The sequence below is a fragment of the Antennarius striatus genome, chromosome 12 (genome assembly GCF_040054535.1).
Source record: "Antennarius striatus isolate MH-2024 chromosome 12, ASM4005453v1, whole genome shotgun sequence".
Lineage (NCBI taxonomy): Eukaryota > Metazoa > Chordata > Actinopteri > Lophiiformes > Antennariidae > Antennarius > Antennarius striatus.
The window spans coordinates 1206899-1227338 of record NC_090787.1 but is presented as its reverse complement, the minus strand read 5'-3'; the positions used below and the strand labels follow the sequence as shown (position 1 = coordinate 1227338).

Genomic DNA, 20440 nt, shown 5'->3' with positions numbered 1-20440 from the left:
AAGTTAACTTTGCTTCATGGTAATTTCACAAAATGTATTGTATTTATTATTACAATTAACAGTTGTCACTTAAAGCTACTTAACCTACTAACTGGAAATAGTGTATCTCTGTAATAATTAAAAATGAGGATAGACTTTTTTTTACCTATCTATCCATCTATCCATCTATCTATCTATCTATCTATCTATCTATCTATCTATCTATCTATCTATCTATCTATCTATCTATCTATCTATCTATCTATCTATCTATCTATCTATCTATCTATCTATCTATCTATCTATCTATCTATCTATCTATCTATCTATCTATCTATCTATAATCTACAGTATATACACTTACAGTAATATATTATATTTCCTTTCACTAGCAGTTCTTAATCTGTGTTAAACCTGATTTACCTGCATTCTGAGGCTCACAGCTGCCACCTGCTGTTTGCAGAAAGAACAGGTGAGGGCATCAGGACCTTGTGTGTGTAGGTGGCCTCAGATCCCATGATTCTAAAGGCAGAGCCAGGGCTGCAGCCTCCATTTACCTGCTGCACATATGTCTTATTTCAAGGCTGTGTGTCCTGCAGGATTAAAACAGTCATTATTATCTGCATTTCAACTGGTGTTTTTTAAACTCTGTCTCTGGAGCAGACGACCTCAAGGATTACAGTTGGTGACCTCAGCGAATCAAAGATTTTCCAGAATTTATTGACCATGTGTGCAGAATATTGTGGAAAACCTTGCGTTACTTTGCACTCTAGTATTAATTAACAAGCATCAGTCGAGCACAGATTGTGTTACTTCGTGCTCTATCATGCTTTTATCTGTATGGACTCCTTGTTTCCTCGAGTTTTGAGCAGTTGTCAATTTGTGAAGATTGTGGCGTTGTCCCAGATACATCACAGGGTGCTCTGATGATGAGTAAATGCATTTCTTCTTTCTGAGGAGGGTTTTCCAAAAACGTTAAAGGTGAAACTTTATTTTCTGTATACTTACAAATTGGGAAAAGCATCAGCCTCCCAGCATAAACAGGAAGATGAGGAAATAGAGTGTGGATGAATGTTAACTGTTTACCCTCTTTCTTGTGCTCATGTTTCCTCTCAGTGACCCTGTTTAATGTCTGCTGATAGTGAACACCAACAGAAAGCTTCACGTTCTTGCTGCGGTCAGACGACCTTCCCAGTAAACAGCAGGTGTGTGGATGAACTCAGTTTCCTCTCCCTGTGTTCCTCAGATGATGCGAGCTGCACGGCAGATGGCCAGGTCTACACTAACAGGGACGTCTGGAAGCCGGAGCCATGTCGGATCTGCGCTTGTGACAACGGTCAGGTTCTCTGCGATGAGATCCAGTGCGATGAGCTATCCCACTGCGAGAAGGTCGTGATCCCCGATGGCGAGTGCTGCCCAATATGTCAGAGCGACGCAGCCACCACCGACGGAGGACAGGGCAGCTTTGGTGAGGAGGAGGTCAAATTATAGATAATATATTTATTGTGACAATAAATCTGACTATTCCTCAAAAAGACACAAGAATAAATGTTACTGGAGTAAAACACAGTGCAAGATTCGAGCAGTTAAAATAGGAAGACATCAAAATTTCTTATATATCTGTATTATATAGATTAGGTTTACCGTTACAACTGTGCTCTTTCCCTTAACTACTGTGGTCTATACTTTTAAACTCGCTGCAGGTGTTCTGACTTTTTCTGTTAAAATTTGTTGGAATTTCAAAAGTATGTATGCATGTTCATAACCTTTTTTTTAAAAATTTTACAGGTGGGGGAAGGATCTTTAGGGTAGGTCACAGCTGTGTCGTGAATTCACATACATGTTGCATCAACTGAAATGGTCACCATCATGAGTTTCATGACTTTGTTGTGGGTCCTTTCATACAGGGTCAGAAGGGAGAACCCGGAGATGTCCCACTTGTGAGTATTTGTGACATAAACCCTTTAACCCCGTAGTGTAAACGCTGGAGGTAATAATCATGTGTCTGATGATTCCCCTGCAGGTGACTGGCATCAGAGGCCGACCCGGACCCATGGTGAGCTACCTGAGCTAACACTAGATGGCACAAGAGGACGCTTACCTGCTGACCTCAAAATGACTTCTGCACAAAGCAATGCAAAAATCTACTGTTACATTTCACATACTCTTATGTGAATTACAATCTTAGCTTATTAATGGTTGCCTTTTTTGAAAAATGTCAACAGGGACCTCCCGGCTCTGCTGGAGATAGAGGATCTCGTGGAAACAAAGGAAGGCCTGTAAGTGACATCACAATCATAAAGCAGTTCCTAATGACATAAATATATGGAGAAGAGCAGGATCCACTGGACAAAAAGAAATCAGTCTCTCTCTCTCTGTTTCTCTTTTCACCCTAGGGTCTACGAGGTCCTTCAGGTTACGATGGAGAGCCCGGTGTGCCAGGTCAGCCTGGTGAACCAGGACCTCCAGGACATCCGTCACACCCTGGAGTGAGTCGTGCATAGAGTACAAATATGCTGAAGTACACTTGCGGGTGCATTCATGTGCTAACATGCACAGGAAGAGCAAACATGAGACACAAAAAGACAAATTATGTGCCAGATTCAGCTCTCGTGTTACAATGATGAATGTTAAGAAACACAAGTATGTGGTTTTGCAATTTATTTACTCAGAGAAATGAGCAAAAAATAAATCCATATTTGCTTTTCAGATCATTCAACCTGAACCAATAGGTGTGATTGTTTTTTTAAATGTAGGGTCTGGGGGCTCAGATGGCTACAGGGTTTGATGGAAAAACAGGACCTCAAGCCATGTTAAGCGGCTCAAGGGTAAGAAGATCCTCGGTTGCAACATAAACAGACAGCATGATCAATAAAACTGATTCTTCTGTACTTCATGTTTGTTTCAGGGAGAGTCAGGAGCAAGAGGACCTCCTGGGCCTAGCGGTTCACCTGTACGTCTTCAACACCCTACGATGGACCAAACACTGACAAACAAGATTATATTTCATTTATTTTCCTCCCTGTTAATCTAAAATGTTTTGTCTTTTTACCCCCTCACTCCTCTAAGGGGCAATCTGGACCACAAGGACCTCCTGGAGATGTCGGTGACCCAGGAAGCATGGTAAAACATAGTTTACCTGTATATTTTTTTGTACCTCCATTAGAAAAGCTATATTTCTGCTGTGCTGTTTCACTGCATTAAAAAAAAAACGATGTAAATTTTTTTTCAGGGTCCACCTGGACAAAGGGGACCTGAGGGCCCTTCAGGAAAATCAGGTGAAGATGTAAGTCAGCACAAGAACATCGAACCGCCAAATACACACTTCTGATAAGCTTATTGTAATTCTATGTAGCCAGCTAGTGTATAATAATCTGTATATTCAACTTTTAATGCTGAACTTTCTGAGATCAAATATGTGATGTAAAGCGTAATTTTCTCGTGCAGGGAGAGTCGGGTAGAGCTGGAAGTAATGGAGAAATAGGATTCCCCGGATCAACGGTATGTTTTCAGACCTCTCTACACACACAGTCTCATTCAGAATGAGATCTCATGAGGTGTTGGTACATCTTTTAACGGTTAACTTTATTTCAGGGGTCCAGAGGCTTCCCAGGTACGCCTGGACCTCCCGGACTGAAGGGTCACAGGGTGAGTGTCCGTTTTCTGAAGCATTTATGAATGGACATGCCGTGGATTCTATCAGTTGTCATGTACTCTGTTCTTATATATTTATGTGAGGGGGAACTGGCTTTACTTTACTTTTATTTATTTTCTTGTCATCAGTTATTCCATTTCTCCTTTGAGTAAACTGATGAGTTTCTTTGTTGAATTTGCTCTGCTTTTCTTACCAGGGCCATGGTGGACCTATTGGACAAAAAGGTGAAACTGGAGCTGTTGGATCTAAGGTAGAAATAAAAGAAGCTTATTTTTTTTAAAAAACAAACAAACTTCAACTTCAATCCAGTTGTTGATTGGTTGAAATTCTTGTTGGTTAGATGACACCTAAAAACCTCCAAACATCTTTTGTAGGGTGCTACAGGTCCCTCAGGACCAATGGGAGCACCTGGACCTATGGTAATGTATTTATTTACTGTATGTAATCTATGTTCATGTACAACTGACCGGAGTACACACACTGTTCTGATTTGCTGCTCATATGTTGAGCGAGGCCATGAATAATCTTCTGAACTTACTTGAGACCTGTGTTGAAAGGAGGACAGCTGTAATTCATTGTGCCTTTGTTTGACAGGGCCCTGCTGGGATGCCAGGGGAGAGGGGACGCTCTGGACCCAGTGGAATAGCAGTAAGGATAATATCACCGAGTTGTTGGAGACATCTGCTACCCCGATGACATTGCCTTATTAGTGTCCTTGGTGTAAACTCCCTGCTCTATTGCTGATAATACTAATCACTGTAACAGTAATGATAACTACAAATCATATAAAATTACTTATTTAAAAAGAAGAAAAAACATCTATTCTAATCCTTGGTGGTCTTCAAGCCACCATCTTGTGATTTCAATGTGATTTGCAAGCCAAAGTGATTTCATGTTGTGTTTCAGGGAAAGCGCGGTTCAACTGGTAACCCTGGAAAACCTGGTCCAATGGTAAGTCAGCATCAGCAGGAGTCTCATCATGGACTGTCTCGTGTTGTCAAGCACTAAAGGAAAAGAAAAGGAGTGCGGAAGCCTTGAATTGCATGTTTCTGTATATTATTGCTAAGAACTGTGAATGAATTTGGTTTAACAGGGTCCATTAGGTCTCAGTGGCCCACCTGGATATCCAGGAACACCTGGAATGAAGGTACAGAAAAACATGCGACAGAAAGACACTATTCATTCTGCTACTGCTCTGAATGAACTTAATGCATGTTTTATTACCATCAATCTTTGCTTATCATAAAGATGGTGTATTTTCACCAGTCAGTGTCATGTGTCTCCATTTTAACCACACTTCATGATTCTCTCTCACAGGGACAACAGGGTCCAACAGGGGTCCGAGGCCCAGAGGGCCCACAGGGACAGAGAGGAGAGACTGGTCACATTGGCAGAGCTGGACCAATCGGTCTCAGGGTAAATCAATGATCTTACCTACACATCATACGATACATGTCATTACAACAGAAACCACTGTGGTGGAAAACGTCTCAAATGGTATTGAACAATCGTTGTGTTTTATAGGGACCCACAGGTACAGATGGTGGCACAGGTAGCAAAGGACCAGTGGTATGTACAGTCGTCTCACTTTATGAATTCATTTACGTTCAATGATACAGTTACACAAGGTTCACTGGATAACTTACTCTTCTCAGGGTAATCTTGGTCCACAAGGTCAAAGTGGCCATGTTGGACCAGCTGGCCCACCAGGACCTCAGGGAAGCACTGGTCAGCCTGGTATCAAAGGACAGCTGGTAAAATTTTAAGACTCTTGGATTGTTTGATGCAGGCATGTTTTTAAATAGTAATTAAACTGAGACAGTTGCTTTATCCGCAGAAGACTCACCTTTTTTACACGTTTGTGTTACAGGGAGGTGTTGGTGTTCCAGGATTTAAAGGAGAGGCTGGACCCAAAGGAGAACCTGTAAGCTTTCACAACATCTTATGTGACTAGATTTTGATTTTGTATTTTGGGCCAGATATCTGACACATTAGACATTTTAGTCATATAATAGAAGTCTAAGGGTGTAGGCAGCGCTTCAATACATTTTATTTCTTGTGCATCAACTCTCAAGGGTCCACCAGGCTCCCAGGGAGTGATTGGACCTCAGGGTGAAGAAGGAAAGCGAGGACAACGTGGAGACCCTGGCTCTGTGGGCCCTCAGGGCCCCGTCGGTGAGAGAGTAAGTCACAGAGCTAGACTTCAAGGAAAGCAGACATTAATCACTTTGAGTAAAAATCGTGGCTGTAATGACTGAATGAGTTTTGGTAAATCAGAGTGAAGTATTGGTAATACTAATGGAAAATGACAATGCCTCTTTTCTCACCGTATAACAACGTGAGTCTGCCACCAGTTGTTACCCATCATTTAACAATAAACAGAACATAGACTTAAATTTGTCATGTGTTTGTTAGGGAGCTCCTGGTAACAGAGGATTCCCTGGGGCTGATGGGCTGCCGGGACCTAAGGTACTGTATACTTCAGAGTCTGTATGAATAATTTATTCTGCTATTATGTGTTATAGTGACTTAAGAAACTCAAAATTTATTTTCTACAGGGTGCCCAAGGAGATCGTGGAATATCTGGTCCACCAGGGCCAAAAGCTTCAGCAGGAGACCCTGGACGTACAGGAGAGCCTGGTCTACCAGGTGCAAGGGTAACACTGAGGAGCTTTGCATTCCAGATTTGAACTACTACATCATTACTATGACTGTTCTGAATCACATGCTAATGTACTATTTATGCTAATTATGATTGACAAATATAGCTCAATGTTGAGTAGAAAATATGCACTGCGTCTATACTAATGGGCAGTTGGTTAGTTTATGATTTGGAGCATAGGGTACGTTTATGTCCAGAAGCACGTTTTCATTACTTATATTTTGTATTTTTGTATCTAAGGGACTAACGGGTACTCCTGGAGTCCAGGGAGCAGAGGGCAAGCCAGGACCACTGGTGGGTTGCAATTCCCGAGAACACTGAAACATCAGAGTTAGCTTTAATGTTGGGATAGCCTAAGACAAATGATGGTTTCTCTTATTCAGGGTGCGCCTGGTGAAGATGGCCGTCCAGGTCCTGCAGGATCCATTGGAAACAGAGGACCAGCAGGCATAATGGGAGCTTCAGGCCCCAAGGGATTCAATGTAAGCTAGTAATTTCAGTTTGCCCAACATCAGACCATCAATCTCGTGTTCTACTTCTAATTAAAACCTTATTCTTTCAATGTAAAGGGTGACCCTGGAAAGACAGGTGAACAAGGATCTCCAGGAGTGGCAGGACAAAGAGTGAGTGCCATTATTTCATTCCCTTGTTTTGTTATTTGACATTTATCTCTGGCAGCTACGCAATCAGTTAATTTGTTGTCATGGCCTCCTCAGGGTCCTCCTGGAAAAGATGGAGAAGTTGGCCCTGCTGGCCCTCCTGGCCCGTCCGTAAGTGTACAGTTTCCCTTGAGGTGCATTTGTTTTTCTAATACCACAGCAAATTAACTTTATGCTCACTCTAAAAGGGTGTCGCAGGAGACAGAGGAGAGCAAGGACCTCCAGGTGTGAATGGATTCCAGGTGCGTTAATAATATTTGAGAATGGTGGATGATTTTTGGATGTGATTGTGCTGATGACATAATATGATGTTTGACTTCTTGTTTTCCTAGGGATTGCCTGGAAATCAAGGTCCTCCTGGAGAACCTGGAAAACCTGGGGACCTAGTGAGTGCGATAAAAGCTAACAATGGCTCATTCGCTTTCCTGTCTTTTCTTGCTTTCTCTTCATAAATCAGTGGAATTTCGGTCTTGACCTGTACGTCACACCATTGCTGCTGTTTTCCAGGGTATTCCTGGAGAGCTTGGTGCTGTTGGACAAATCGGACCGAGGGTAGGTGAATTTCACAAGGATAAGTTATTTGCGTGGATGGCGAAGATGATGATACTGATGCTTGTCCTTCTATAGGGAGAGCGTGGAATCCCTGGTGAGCGAGGAGAGCTTGGTACCACTGGCCTGCAGGGACCTAAGGGAATTCCTGGTGCACCTGGACCAGATGGGCCAAAGGTATCTGTAGCAAAATAACCTGCATCTATTACAGAAGATAATTTTTGATGATGTGGAAGTGAAATGTAAATTCTACCGAGTGCAGAGACTGATCACTTATCTAGACAAAAAAAAAGCTTATCCTCACGGGGGGATTATGTCAGTGCCATCCAGCATGGAGATTTATGGAGAAAGATGGAGAGATTATGAAAATTTGAGGGGTGTGTCACAATAACAAAAAGCAGTTTGTACTGTGTAAATCAATAAGTGTTTAATACTTAACTTGAAAAAACTAACATGTCTGCCCAACATGTGTTTGTCACTGCAGGGTAGTCCCGGTCCTCCTGGTGCACTTGGTGATGCTGGGCCTCCAGGTCTTCAGGGAATGCCAGGAGAGAGGGGCATCTCTGGCGCCCCTGGCCCTAAAGGTGACAGAGTAAGTTTATCATTGTTTTCTTTATTATGCTGATAATAGTATTTTAAATCTAATCATGAGTGGTGTACTTATCAGTTTACAGTTAAATTCAGAACAACTTGGGTGCAGATTTCTGCTACTAAACACAAATGAAGGAGACTTACATCCTTTTCTTTGTTCTGTCCCATGTAGGGCACCGTTGGTGAGAAAGGATCAGAGGGGACAGCCGGAAATGACGGCGCAAGAGTAAGTGAAGCATCCATGTTGTGTTAGTTTGGCTTGAAGACTTTTCACAGTTAATTGGAAGAGATGATTCTGCTGAAACGACTGCTGTTATTGACCATATGATTGATGGACTGATGTCCCCAACGTGATCTGTTTTCTGTGAACAGGGAGCCCCAGGTCCTGTTGGCCCACTAGGACCAGCTGGACCCAGCGGTGAGAAGGTAGAGTCTTTGTTTTCTCTCTAGCACACATTAAAGACTGACACAATCATTCCAGATCGTGACCAGATAACCAATTCCCATGTTGCTCTCAGTCCCACATAGTTCACTTGTCCACCACCCAACTCAAGGAGGGCAGTCTTGAGCTTGCATTGCCTTCAGACATAAGATTATTAGGTTCACTGGGGCAGCAAGGCTAAATGAATGTTTATCATTATTCAAAATATTGACAATGAAAATGTGACATTTTTGCAGGGAGAACCTGGACCCAAAGGACCACATGGACCCCCAGGATCCAGGGGAATGCCAGTGAGTAGACCTGTTATTTGCATAACATAAATTCTATTTCATTTGTAGTATTTATGTACAGTAGATGCATAAATTGTGTGGAGTTGGTGTACATTATCAGTGTGCTTCTATAGAATAATTTATCTCCTACAACAGGGATCAAGAGGTGACCCAGGTCCCATTGGTTCTGTTGGATTTGCTGGTTCTCCTGTAAGCATCACTTCACTCAGTCATCATATTGTATTTTCTATCCTCTGTATTATTTAAGCTAAATGATGTGAAAGCAATGGAAGATTTTTACGTATTCTTTATTATACGCAAATATATTTATAATGCACAAACATCTAGAATTTATACATACCCATAATTAATATTCATAATAAATACATGCATTTTTTATCACATAAATTTAAAGGGTCCTGATGGCCAACCTGGAGTGAAGGGAGAAGTTGGAGAGCCAGGCCAGAAAGGAGACGCTGGATCGCCAGGACCTCAAGGCTTGGCTGGTGCTCATGGACCTCATGTAAGTCATTAAGAACTGTGTTTACAGTCCCAATGGATTAAAGTACCACAGGTACTACCTGATAAAATAAACACAAGTTCTATCTGTACTTTAGTGCGGTTATCCACAGAGGTTCACAATCTGCTAAAATGCATCTGATACATGTTTTTCTAATAAGTTGTTGTTTTTCAGGGGCCAGTCGGTGTTGCTGGACTGAAAGGCGGAAGAGGAACCCAGGGTGCACCAGTAAGATCATTTTTCATCATGAGTCGACATCACATAAGGACAGGAGGGTGTCTTCTCTCTTGAAGAAGACATATTCCTGAAGTGTTTGATCTTCAGAGATATTCTTCCATACATATCATCATGAGGACTTTATTTCTTCTTCAAGGGCCCAACTGGTTTCCCTGGATCTGCGGGAAGGGTTGGACCTCCAGGCCCCGGTGTAAGTACTCACCAACTTAAACAGACAAAAAGGCCAAAAGGAAATGTGACATTGTAGGGTCTTAACTCAAAAATTTGAAAATGTTGTGCAGTAGATTAATGTTGTAAAATTAAATAATACAGCACTGGGTGAGTAAAGCCTGTCTCATGCTATGTGGAGAGGTCAATCAAGGTGGTAGGACAGTATGAGATGGTTATATTTCCTGTATTTCATTTTATATTAATGCTGAAATACAAAATTTCTTCCATCCACCCCATTTAAACAGTACAATCAGACAACATTCACGCACTAGAATTGAATAAATACATAAAACAAATTAGTGATGACCTCAGCCAGTCACTCAGGAATTCTATTTTGTTCTCAAAAACCCAATGTCTAACACCTACCAGCACCTCACAACTACCTCCCTCCTGCCAGGGTCCAGTTGGAGAACCCGGACCCCTTGGACCTCCAGGAAAAGAGGGTCCACTTGGTCTTCGTGGAGACCACGGATCCCCTGGAAAACAAGGTGAACGAGGACCAGCAGGACCGCCAGGCAGTCCAGGTGACAAGGGAGACTCCGGAGAAGATGGACCCACGGTAAAGAGAGGCTGTTGTCACAACATCAGCTAAATTAATTTAAACCAAAACTATGAAAATCAATGATCATTAGAGCATTTACGGGTCTCGAGTCCTTTTAAACACATAGTAATCGGGCTGCGCGATTGGAAGCCAGACTGCACAAATGGATCTTTTTATGGTGCATCAACACCTGTTATGTTGCATACAGTTTATGATTACACCTACCAGATGTTGCCAAACACATCTGATCACGATACACCCCCTATCTTCCCTCTTGTCCAGATATTGTGGCGTAAAATATATTTTCATACCAGGGGATAAGTAAGGATTGAAGTTTCTTTTGTTGGCTTTAGGGTCCTGATGGTCCCCCAGGCCCAGCTGGAACTACTGGACAGAGAGGCATTGTGGGTCTTCCTGGTCAGAGAGGAGAGCGAGGGATGCCAGGCCTACCAGGACCAGCGGTGTGTATCTGAAGCCCTGTAGTCCAATTCATTACAGACTATAGAAATTGTTTAAATTTTGACATGCATTGTGTTTCTTCTTCAGGGTCCACCAGGAAAACAGGGATCAGCAGGACAGCAAGGAGAGAAAGGACCACCAGGTCCTGTTGGTGTTCCTGGTGCTAATGGACCACGTGGTGATCCTGGTCCTGATGTAAGTGCAAGTTGTACCTTAGATGATCAAATGTATCTTGAGCGTCAAGAGTTGTCTTAATGTTTTCTATATCAATCTTCAGGGCCCTGCAGGATCTGATGGTCCACCAGGCAAAGATGGAGTTCTTGGACAAAGGGTACAAGACAAAGATGATAAGGCTGATTGGTGTGTTGTTTGCCTTATTGTTTAGCTGACAATTACTTTTACAGGGAGACCGAGGAGATCCCGGTCCAGAGGGTTTGATTGGCCCTCAGGGACTTCCTGGCACTCCAGGTCCTGTAGGTGCACTGGGTGGCGCTGGAAGGAGAGGAGATGCTGTAAGATGACATTTTTATCTCTTTTTCTGTAACGAGCTTCTGAACTGTGTTTTGTCAGTGATAGGAGACTGTAAAAGCAGATATGAACCCGTCCTGAGCACATATGATTTGGTTTAAGCCCAGCGTGCATGTTGGAACGCGAGCGATGTTAGTATTAAATGATAGGAATGTTGCATTTGGGTATAACGATGACTTGGAAAGTTTTCCAGCACTGGCAGAAGTCCTTGTTCCCTGAGGGCCTTCTGATGATTTGACCTATTTTCAGGGATCCAGAGGACCTGTCGGTCCACCAGGCTCAGCTGGAAAGAGAGGATTAGTGGTGAGTAACTGAATGTCTTAGCTGATGTGAGCCCCAAAGCAGAATTTAAGATCCCCCATTTCTAAATAGATATCATAAAATCAATATATCTTTTTTTCAACTCAGGGACCTCAAGGACCTCGTGGAGATAAAGGTGACCTGGGTGATCATGGAGAGAGAGGACAGAAGGGACACAGGGGCTTCACTGGTTTGCAGGGTCTGCCTGGACCTCCAGTAAGTTAACACTGGAACGACAGACATTCCTCCAGAAATAGTTCGACTGGGAATTAGTATCTGAGGTTAAGATGCATCTCTCTGAAGTTTTGAAAGTGTGTATGGAGCTCATCATCTGTCGAAAAATGTTCCCATCAGGTGAAAATAATGGCTAAGTGTCTGAGTCGCTGATCCCAGCCGTCTCTCTCTGATCGCTGACTCATGTCTCATATTCTGGAGCGTTTTTCTGCTTCGGTTTGGTTATTCAACTCTCTCAGGCCTGGCTGCAGCTCATCATACGATGGCTCACATTTAACAGATGTCTAAGTAACGAGTGTTGCTAAGCAATAAGCTTTTGGGACAATTGTGGTTTTATTCAAAGATTTCTATGAGGGATAAATATTAATTTCTAACCGCACAGTAGGATGTTCTCCAATTGTCTGCATGGGTTCTTCGGGGTTCTCTGGATTTCTCCCAACTCCAACAACATGTAGCTTAGGTCACACACCACATTGACTGTTGGTATGAGAGTGAATGTGTAGGCTTGTTTGCCTTTTATGTGGCATCTCATTTGGGGTGTACCCTGCCTCTCGCTCGTATCCACCTAAGATAGGCTCCAGCAAACCTGTGACGCGCAAGCGGTTAAGCGGCCGAATATAAAAGGAGTATGATCGTCTCATTTGCAAGAAATTGGAAAGATGAACGGATCCACCCGATAATGAATTACCGAAGTGGTGCCCTTTATTTTGTTTTTCATTTTAACTGTGATTTTAACTTTTGGTTTCCAGTTACAAGTTGAATTAAGACTATTGTATGGGGATTGTTTGTCGCAGCAGAAGATTTCCAAAATGTAACCCATTTAGTTTGCAGATATTAAGAACAAGAGTTGCATTTGGCTTTAGTCATTTCTACCAGCTGTAGGGTCAGCTTTTTTCCATTTTTCATCTTGAGAAAACAGTCAAATATTCTAATTTTATGTACAAATAAATGAATAAATCATTACCTCCTTCTTTTAGGGTACAACAGGAGAACAGGGAGCTCCAGGAATTGTGGGACCAAGTGGCCAGAGGGTAAAAACCACACTTCCACTTATTCACTTCCTCAATTTTCTTTTTTCCCCCCACATCATTAGTCTAACATTAAAAGAAACAATTCTTTTATGTGATGTATTCAATCCTCAGGCTAACAGCTAACTGTCTATACAGGGACCTCCTGGACCTATTGGACCTTCTGGAAAAGAAGGACATATGGGACAGCCAGGACCAATGGGACCCCCTGGAACTCGTGGAATCAGTGGAGAAATTGGACCAGAGGTATTTTCTAATGAAATTAATTTTGTTTAAAACAGCCAGTAGCCAACCATTAAAAAGGGCGGGCCGCTAAACTGTGAAACTTCTTTCCTTCTTAGTGACCATCTTTCCCACAGATGTTAAAAGGAAAAGGAGAATGATATTTTAATCTGTGAATTCCTTTTTCCCACAGGGCCCTTCTGGAGAGCCTGGACCTCCAGGTCCCCCTGGTCCTGCTGGACCTCCTGTTGCTGCTGTGGAGGACCTCTTTGGTCCTCAGGATTACGACTCTGGCCCACCTCCTCCTCCTGAGTTCAGTGAGGACGAGGCTCTGCCCAACAGCAACTCATCCACTGTTGTTCCTGTGGACCCAAGTGTTCTGGCCACCCTGAAGGCCCTCAGCAGCCAGATCGACAGCATGAAGAGCCCCGATGGGAGCCAGAAACATCCTGCTAGGACCTGTGATGACCTCAAGAGATGCTACCCCATGAAGAAAAGTGGTGAGGGTTACTGGGGCAGTTTTGCATTGCCAGTTGTTGTAGCAATTGTGTGTTGTTGCTTTTGTTAATGCTGTCATTAGCTCTGGTATTGTGTGCAACATGAATTTAATCATCCCCTATATTTGTAATCTAGTTTAAAATGTTCTCCATGCTTTTTTTTTCTTCTTGCTTTTGTAATCAGCAATTGAACTTAACTTGATGAATCTAGAACAAAAGTCAGGACATGATGCTTCTGAACTGTGAACCTAAGCTGCTCACAGGCTGCATAACTGTTTTATTTCACTGGTACAGTCATGGGAACTGTGTAATAAATCTACTAAATGCCTATATTTTTTGTTGCACAGGCGAATACTGGGTGGATCCCAACCAAGGCAGTGTAGAGGATGCCATCAAAGTGCACTGCAACATGGACACCGGAGAGACCTGCATCTCTGCCAACCCATCCAGTATACCTCGTAAACAATGGTGGAGCAATTCCAGGAACAAACCAGTGTGGTTTGGAGCTGACATCAACAGAGGAACACAAGTGAGAGTCACATTTTGAATGATGCCAGAGAACAGTGTAAAGAATATGTTTTTTGTAACAAAAATGTACTTTACTACATGTGTAAAAGGGTGGAAGAAAGACTTTTGAAACTTGTATTTTCACAAGTGCTTCTTGGCTAACTGGTGGAATTCTGTGTTTTTAGTTCACATATGGCAACAAATACCAGCCAGCAAACTCTGTCACCGTACAGATGACTTTCATCCGCCTCCTCTCCAAAGAGGCATCCCAGACCATCACCTACCACTGCAAAAACTCTGTTGGCTACAAGGATGAGAAGGCGGGCAACTTAAAGAAGGCAGTAATCCTCAAGGCTGCCAACGATCTGGAACTCAAAGCAGAAGGAAACAACCGCTTCAGATACACAGTGCTGGAGGACTCCTGCTCAGTAAGTTCACCAAAACTCTAACAGATCATTTCAGGCAGACGTTACTCTGCATTGTTCTGTTTCTCAGCAAAGCCGATGAAATGAGCAAAGCCAACAAAGTTAACCTAGCCAAGTCTCATTCTGGCACAAGTCCCAGTGCCTGATAGGCCCAGAAGGTATCCGTCTGAGTGTGACTTAACACACACGAGGCTAGTGCCTCTAATGGAAACACTTCTGCGTCACATCAAATTAGTAGATGAGCTACATTAGGATTAGTTTTATAAAGGGAGAGAGTCTGAAGTTATCAGGACTGAGTATTGAGCTACGCTCATACGCTCATGAACTTCACGGGGAAACAGTTTCAGTCTTGTTTGAGCGGCACTCTGCTGACATTATCGACACACTTCGTACGTTTTCTGCACTACTACTCTGCTCTCATTCTGTGAAATCAAATTTTAAATGTTACGCCGCCATCTACTGCCTTGGCATGCTTACTGCGTTGGCAACCATTTTTGAAATATGCGCATACTGGGATTTGTTTGAAAACTTCGCAGTGCGAAGTTATTTCTAATTAAAAAAATGTTGTAATATAATCAAGCCGTATCGTATGCTTTCACTAAAGTGAAGTTCAGGTCAATCACAAGTTTTTGTTCCACAAAGACTTTACTAATGTAGTCTGTTCTATGATATAATCTTTGAGTAAAACTCACATTTTGTTGGCATCATTGAAAGAAATAAAGTGTATAAAATTAACAATTCACAATTCAACTGAAAAAAAAAGTCCTTTGGAGCTTGTGAACCCTTGACCAGGGAAATAGCGATACTGTAATTACATTGGCATAGACTCTATCTCCCTTTAGAGCTGCCTAACAATTTCTCCAGAAAACTTAAAATGATGTGTTTTCTCGTCCTGCATAGGTAAAAGACAATTTTCAGTTGGTGATAAATGTTGGCATGATGACACACATTTGGAGCACTGGTATTTGTGCAGTAATGTGTGTGTGAAACATTGAGTCAATGTACATTAGTAGGATTGTAAATCTTCATGGGGAATGAAGACAAATGTGTCCCAGTTCACTGGTGCTCAATGATGCATTTTAACGGTGGATGAAGATGTTTCACTCAATAGACTAGAATTCATTCATGGTTTTTGCCAATGTTTCTGTTGCAAAGCCACACAAATACCATTTCATTGAGCTGTATTACTTTAAACCAAATCAGCTTGTTAGTTGCTTAACTTTCATTTCTCTTGTCTTTAACAGCAAGCAAACGGCAACTGGGGCAAGACAGTGTTTGAGTACAGGACACAGAAAACGGCGAGACTTCCCATTGCGGATATTGCCCCTGTGAACATTGGCGGCCCTGATCAAGAATTCGGCATCGATATCGGGCCAGTGTGCTTCTTGTAAAATCATCAGCAGGGATGTCTAGAGGAGAATCGTGAGACTATTGAACTGACAGCTGACACGATCAGCCACATTGTACATACGAGTACTGAGGACTATTCTGGCCCTGTGGCGAGATATTTATTGTGCCTTTCAACCCACTTCAAGACATCGAAGAGTAAGTTAGGATGAATGTTTGTAATTAGGAAATACAATTTGGTAGAAGTCAGAATCATTGCCCTGTTTTGTGTATGACTGACTCAAGGCTTGATGCATTTCGAGGCTCGCTGCAATGTAGTTCTCTCCCAAAGATTTTTCTTATTTTTAATCCATACAACATTGCCAAAGATTTATGAACTTGGATGCTTTAAAATGGTAATTAAAACTGCTGTTAATAGGTCCAGAAAAATCTCAATGATGCCACATCAAATGTCCTTCCGCTAATATTTTTTATTGATTTGTCTCTTTAATTTTTTTTTTTTGTTTTAAATATTTGAATATTAAAAAAAAAAAGATTGTGGTGCTATTGAGGAAACAAATACAGCTAATGGTGCATTTACTGACACAGGTGTTTTGATGTCTGTATCCAGTTATTCTACACTCTGTACCGAGCATGTACAACATTAAACAAACTTCAAGACTGTTGATTCCTCAGTGTTAGCTACCTCGTCACCGAAACTGAGAAACCATGACGCTACATGTAAATCTTTTTCACCGGTGCTGTTTTGTAAGTAGTGTGATCCTTGTGCACTTCTAGCTGCACAGTAGGGCAGGGTTTGGGGATACCAATAAAGATCTTTCTGTCAACGATGGAGAGATGAATGAGGTGTCACGTGACTGGTGTGTGGTGATTTGTAATTTTTTTTGTTTCTTCAATTTCAATATCGTTCAGTGAAAGGTAGAAGAAAATTTTCTATTTTTATGCATGTCACTTCCCCCTTATTGAGTACCCTGGACTTATATGCTCTTGAAACCCTTTTTTATAAGTAGTTACATCGAATAAGGTAGCTGTGAGTGCCTGTTTGCTTTGTATTTCTTGCTCTGCAACAAATTAAACACAATGCTTGTTAATCCCCCCAAACTCTTGTCATATTGCTTCAGGTATAGTCAGGTCCTTTGTTTTTTTGTTTTCATAGACTCACATTTTGGACTTCATAAATGATTAGTGTTTGTGTATTAACATCTACAAACATTTCAAATTGAGCTGTTTGTTCAATACTTTCATGAATCCACCTTTAAGTAATTCCACTGTGACCATTTGACTGCCCGCTAACATCCTGGGGGCAGAGAGGATGGAGAGGAGGGTTGGTTTGAAAATAAATATTTAAATTCCTTTTCTTCGCTTCTTGTTGCTTAAGAAATGTTCATTTGGTTTCTTTGGAAAAACTGTTCAAAAGCATTATTTCAGCCTCGAGAGAGTGATGCAGTCAAAAATAAGTAACAGAAATCACACAAAAACACAAAATAAAGTTTTGAAAATAATAAATAATAATATGGGTAGAATTTCTTTTGAAACAAGACTTTAATAATTGAAACAGCAAAGTCAATGCAACCAAATAAAAAAAAATACTGGAATAGTAATGGATGTGGACAAAGGTTGTCCAAAGAAAGTGTCCTCTGGTATAAAATTATGACAAGAAAAAACTGGAATGGTGACTTGTGAATGCATAGAAGAAATAAACAAAACCAAACAAATAACTCAATGTCAAAAACAGTGGATTGGTCAGTAAGAAGAAAAAAAAGCAAACAAAAAACCCCCCAAAAAAGCATCAGACTGGATTAATTCATATTGGTAATTATGTGGAGTAAGATAAGATATAGGATATTATGGATGAACTGTGTTATTGATACAGATTGTATTTATTTTAGTTGCCATACAAACAGGAATGTGTTAACGGTACATAATTCAAATGGTGCATACACACAAACAGTCTCATATGAAAATTATGTGTACCATTGGACATCATTGACTATTTACATCTCCCACTGCCTGTGCAAGCAAAGGTACTCAAAACTACACCTTCCACAGTTTTTCGTTTACAAAAATAGCTCTTTTCTATAATGGATCTGAGTTTACCTTGAAATATCGAAAAACCAATCTAAATGCAAATGCATATAAACCTCAAGATGAACACCATGACATCTTGACGGGACCGTGGAGTGGATTTTGGCACTTCTTCATACAAATGAGTTCAAGGTACACGACAGAGAGTATCTTCTTGGCATCAGCAGCGGCTATCTAGCGGATCCAAAGAGAAGACCGTGCCCTCTAAGGTTAGTCCCATTTTGAACCCCTCCTGGAAGACAAGAGAGGATAGCAGTGACGATGGTGTAGGGGGAGGGAGGGGATCATGTTGGAGGAACAGCCGGTCTGAGTGATAGTTAGATTGGAAGCAATGGGAATAAGGATAATGAAATGTTAAAGCTCACATTGATTAAAACACTTGTTCAATCATGCATGAGACAAGTCATGGAGTGAAACTCACCTTAAAAAGCTGCCTAACTCTTCAGTTATTCTCTCATTTAGTTTCTCTAATCACCAATCCTACAGAGGTTCAAGGGGGTCGCCATCTATCAGAGCTGTGGAACTCTCTGGACCCGTTTATCACTTTTATCTAATTGCACAATTTTAGAGACCGCAACATCCCGCGGCAGCCCTGAATTCAAAACGTGGCTTCCTGAAAAGGTTGCTTTTTGTTTTGTGATTATATCTCATCAGGTTTCAGAGATGTGTACCTAAACAGGTATAAAAGGTCAAGGTTGTGATTTCATTTTCATAATTCATAACGTGGGTTTTGTTTCATCTTTCTATCTGCAACGCTTGTGAAGATGTTTGGTGGATGGACGGATGAACACACACTGACAATTACAAGACATCACCTCTTCATGGGAGGTAATCAGTTCCACAAATAATAAATGTGTGCACAATTAGTTTTTGTCCCGTCCACAGTGTCTGCTAACGCTCAAACACATCTCTGGGATAGTTACTTTTCCTCACTTGGGATCAATAAACCAAGGTCCATTTCAGAGAAGATGGGTGTTGGGCTGAGCTGCAGGCCACGCCCTCTGCTGGAGGTGGATCACCTCCACCTGCTGCACCTGTTCCAGCTGGAGATTGATTGCAACAGGTGGAGGCGATCAGACAATCAGTAGAGCTGGAGACACTCACACAGAAGACTGAGGAGGGAACTGTGGGAAAGAACTTTGTACTGTCTGGAGACTGCAGAATTAAACCTTGTTCAAAGAAGGAAGAAGGAGCCAGTGAACATTTACAAATGCTGTTCATGTTTGCAGTGTGCTGTGATTCAATCATGTCAGCATTAAATCTAATGTATTGAAGGCATGTGATCGAAGTGCAGGGTTAAATGTCATTTGGTTAATATCATGTGGATGAGAAGTTACAAAATTTGTAAAGTTAAATAGTTAAACGATGCTTTAAAATGTATTTAATCTGTTTGGGTGGTTAAATGTGGGTATTTTCTACTTATTTCAGGGTTAATTTCTAGTAGTTGAAATGGCTTGAAATTAATTTAAAAATTAAGTATTTGATTTTGGGGTATATGGTTTATTTGTGGGTTTTTTGGTTTACATTTGTATTTGAAGGGTTTTCACCTGCGTGGCTAAATGACTTTCAAATAAAAAAGAAAAAGTGGATTAGTGGTCATTGAGTGAATTCCAGTCCAATCTTCTGGAACAAATTCTCCAAGTGTGGGAAACTGCAGTTCAAACCCTCACAAGAGTGAGGAGCACTTGACGATGGGAGAGGTGAACTATCACACAGGGAGTCATGCAGCATGCCAACCAAAGACACCATCAAGAAGCTAGCAGAGAGTCAAGAGTACCAACCATCTCTGCCGCTGAAGGTGGAGAAGACAACAGATGCATTCAGTTGTTAATCACTCAGAAAAAGAAAAGTTAAAGTGCACTAAAAACAATCCTGTCGGTGCAATGCTGCCTCCTGCTGGCCATTCCTGATGAAGCTTCCAGGATTCCTTATTGTCTAATCAAACTACAAACCCTGCAGATTAATACAGTTAAATTAATGGATTTCACTACAGCAGCAGCCGAGGTCCAAATTTTCCAACCTGGATGTTCTCAAACGTTTAAAATATTTACATATGAATGCACCTTAAGTCCCCATGAAGAAAATTAAAGTACTTCCCATTTTAATTCTAACAGTGTGAATTTTTGTTTTTTTTTTTACATCAAGTTAAGCTGACTTTATTGTTTTACTTTCAGACCATTACTGCCCAGCGATATCAAATGCCTATCATCAATCATAATAAATCATGACAACAATAAATTAAAGTCTGCTGATCACTTGAATTCTCCTTCAATCTATCTTAGCCCCCCCCCCTCTCCAGAAGACCTACCCCACGGTCTGAACCAACCTCTCAGTAAGGACATGTAAGGACATGAGGCCATTATAGAGCATAATACAACAGATTAGCTTTCTTATTGTAAATGTATTTTTTATTCATACAAATATTTAAATAATATCTGAAAAGTCCCTCCTTAAGGGTTTCACCGCTGCACTGGAGTAGTTAGGAGAAAAAACA

General features: G+C 41.4%; 2 protein-coding genes across 7 annotated transcripts in view; one reads left to right on the top strand and one right to left on the bottom strand.

The window, feature by feature from the left end:
• The window catches only part of col5a2a (collagen, type V, alpha 2a), a 32269-nt gene extending 15055 nt beyond the window's left edge, over positions 1-17214 (top strand). The window contains exons 2-54 of the mRNA XM_068328897.1: positions 1226-1447; positions 1768-1787; positions 1887-1919; positions 2003-2035; positions 2205-2258; positions 2376-2468; positions 2736-2807; positions 2888-2932; positions 3049-3102; positions 3212-3265; positions 3427-3480; positions 3574-3627; positions 3831-3884; positions 4009-4053; positions 4229-4282; positions 4541-4585; positions 4728-4781; positions 4952-5050; positions 5159-5203; positions 5290-5388; positions 5505-5558; positions 5710-5817; positions 6050-6103; positions 6193-6291; positions 6537-6590; positions 6680-6778; positions 6866-6919; positions 7013-7066; positions 7144-7197; positions 7288-7341; positions 7463-7507; positions 7583-7681; positions 7989-8096; positions 8268-8321; positions 8468-8521; positions 8774-8827; positions 8963-9016; positions 9222-9329; positions 9501-9554; positions 9700-9753; positions 10171-10332; positions 10668-10775; positions 10861-10968; positions 11051-11104; positions 11178-11285; positions 11551-11604; positions 11710-11817; positions 12813-12866; positions 13002-13109; positions 13279-13585; positions 13930-14111; positions 14275-14517; positions 15759-17214. Of these exons, the coding sequence (XP_068184998.1) occupies positions 1226-1447; positions 1768-1787; positions 1887-1919; positions 2003-2035; positions 2205-2258; positions 2376-2468; positions 2736-2807; positions 2888-2932; positions 3049-3102; positions 3212-3265; positions 3427-3480; positions 3574-3627; positions 3831-3884; positions 4009-4053; positions 4229-4282; positions 4541-4585; positions 4728-4781; positions 4952-5050; positions 5159-5203; positions 5290-5388; positions 5505-5558; positions 5710-5817; positions 6050-6103; positions 6193-6291; positions 6537-6590; positions 6680-6778; positions 6866-6919; positions 7013-7066; positions 7144-7197; positions 7288-7341; positions 7463-7507; positions 7583-7681; positions 7989-8096; positions 8268-8321; positions 8468-8521; positions 8774-8827; positions 8963-9016; positions 9222-9329; positions 9501-9554; positions 9700-9753; positions 10171-10332; positions 10668-10775; positions 10861-10968; positions 11051-11104; positions 11178-11285; positions 11551-11604; positions 11710-11817; positions 12813-12866; positions 13002-13109; positions 13279-13585; positions 13930-14111; positions 14275-14517; positions 15759-15905 (4394 nt within the window). The 3' untranslated portion in view covers positions 15906-17214. The remainder of the gene's footprint in view (positions 1-1225; positions 1448-1767; positions 1788-1886; positions 1920-2002; positions 2036-2204; positions 2259-2375; positions 2469-2735; positions 2808-2887; positions 2933-3048; positions 3103-3211; positions 3266-3426; positions 3481-3573; positions 3628-3830; positions 3885-4008; positions 4054-4228; positions 4283-4540; positions 4586-4727; positions 4782-4951; positions 5051-5158; positions 5204-5289; positions 5389-5504; positions 5559-5709; positions 5818-6049; positions 6104-6192; positions 6292-6536; positions 6591-6679; positions 6779-6865; positions 6920-7012; positions 7067-7143; positions 7198-7287; positions 7342-7462; positions 7508-7582; positions 7682-7988; positions 8097-8267; positions 8322-8467; positions 8522-8773; positions 8828-8962; positions 9017-9221; positions 9330-9500; positions 9555-9699; positions 9754-10170; positions 10333-10667; positions 10776-10860; positions 10969-11050; positions 11105-11177; positions 11286-11550; positions 11605-11709; positions 11818-12812; positions 12867-13001; positions 13110-13278; positions 13586-13929; positions 14112-14274; positions 14518-15758) is intronic.
• Positions 17215-17722: 508 nt separating this feature from the next.
• Positions 17723-20440, bottom strand: part of gulp1a (GULP PTB domain containing engulfment adaptor 1a) — a 61589-nt gene continuing 58871 nt past the window's right edge. For all 6 annotated transcript variants that reach the window (XM_068328901.1, XM_068328902.1, XM_068328903.1 and 3 more), the window contains one exon: positions 17723-18178. In XM_068328901.1, the coding sequence (XP_068185002.1) occupies positions 18107-18178 (72 nt within the window). In that variant the 3' untranslated portion in view covers positions 17723-18106. The remainder of the gene's footprint in view (positions 18179-20440) is intronic.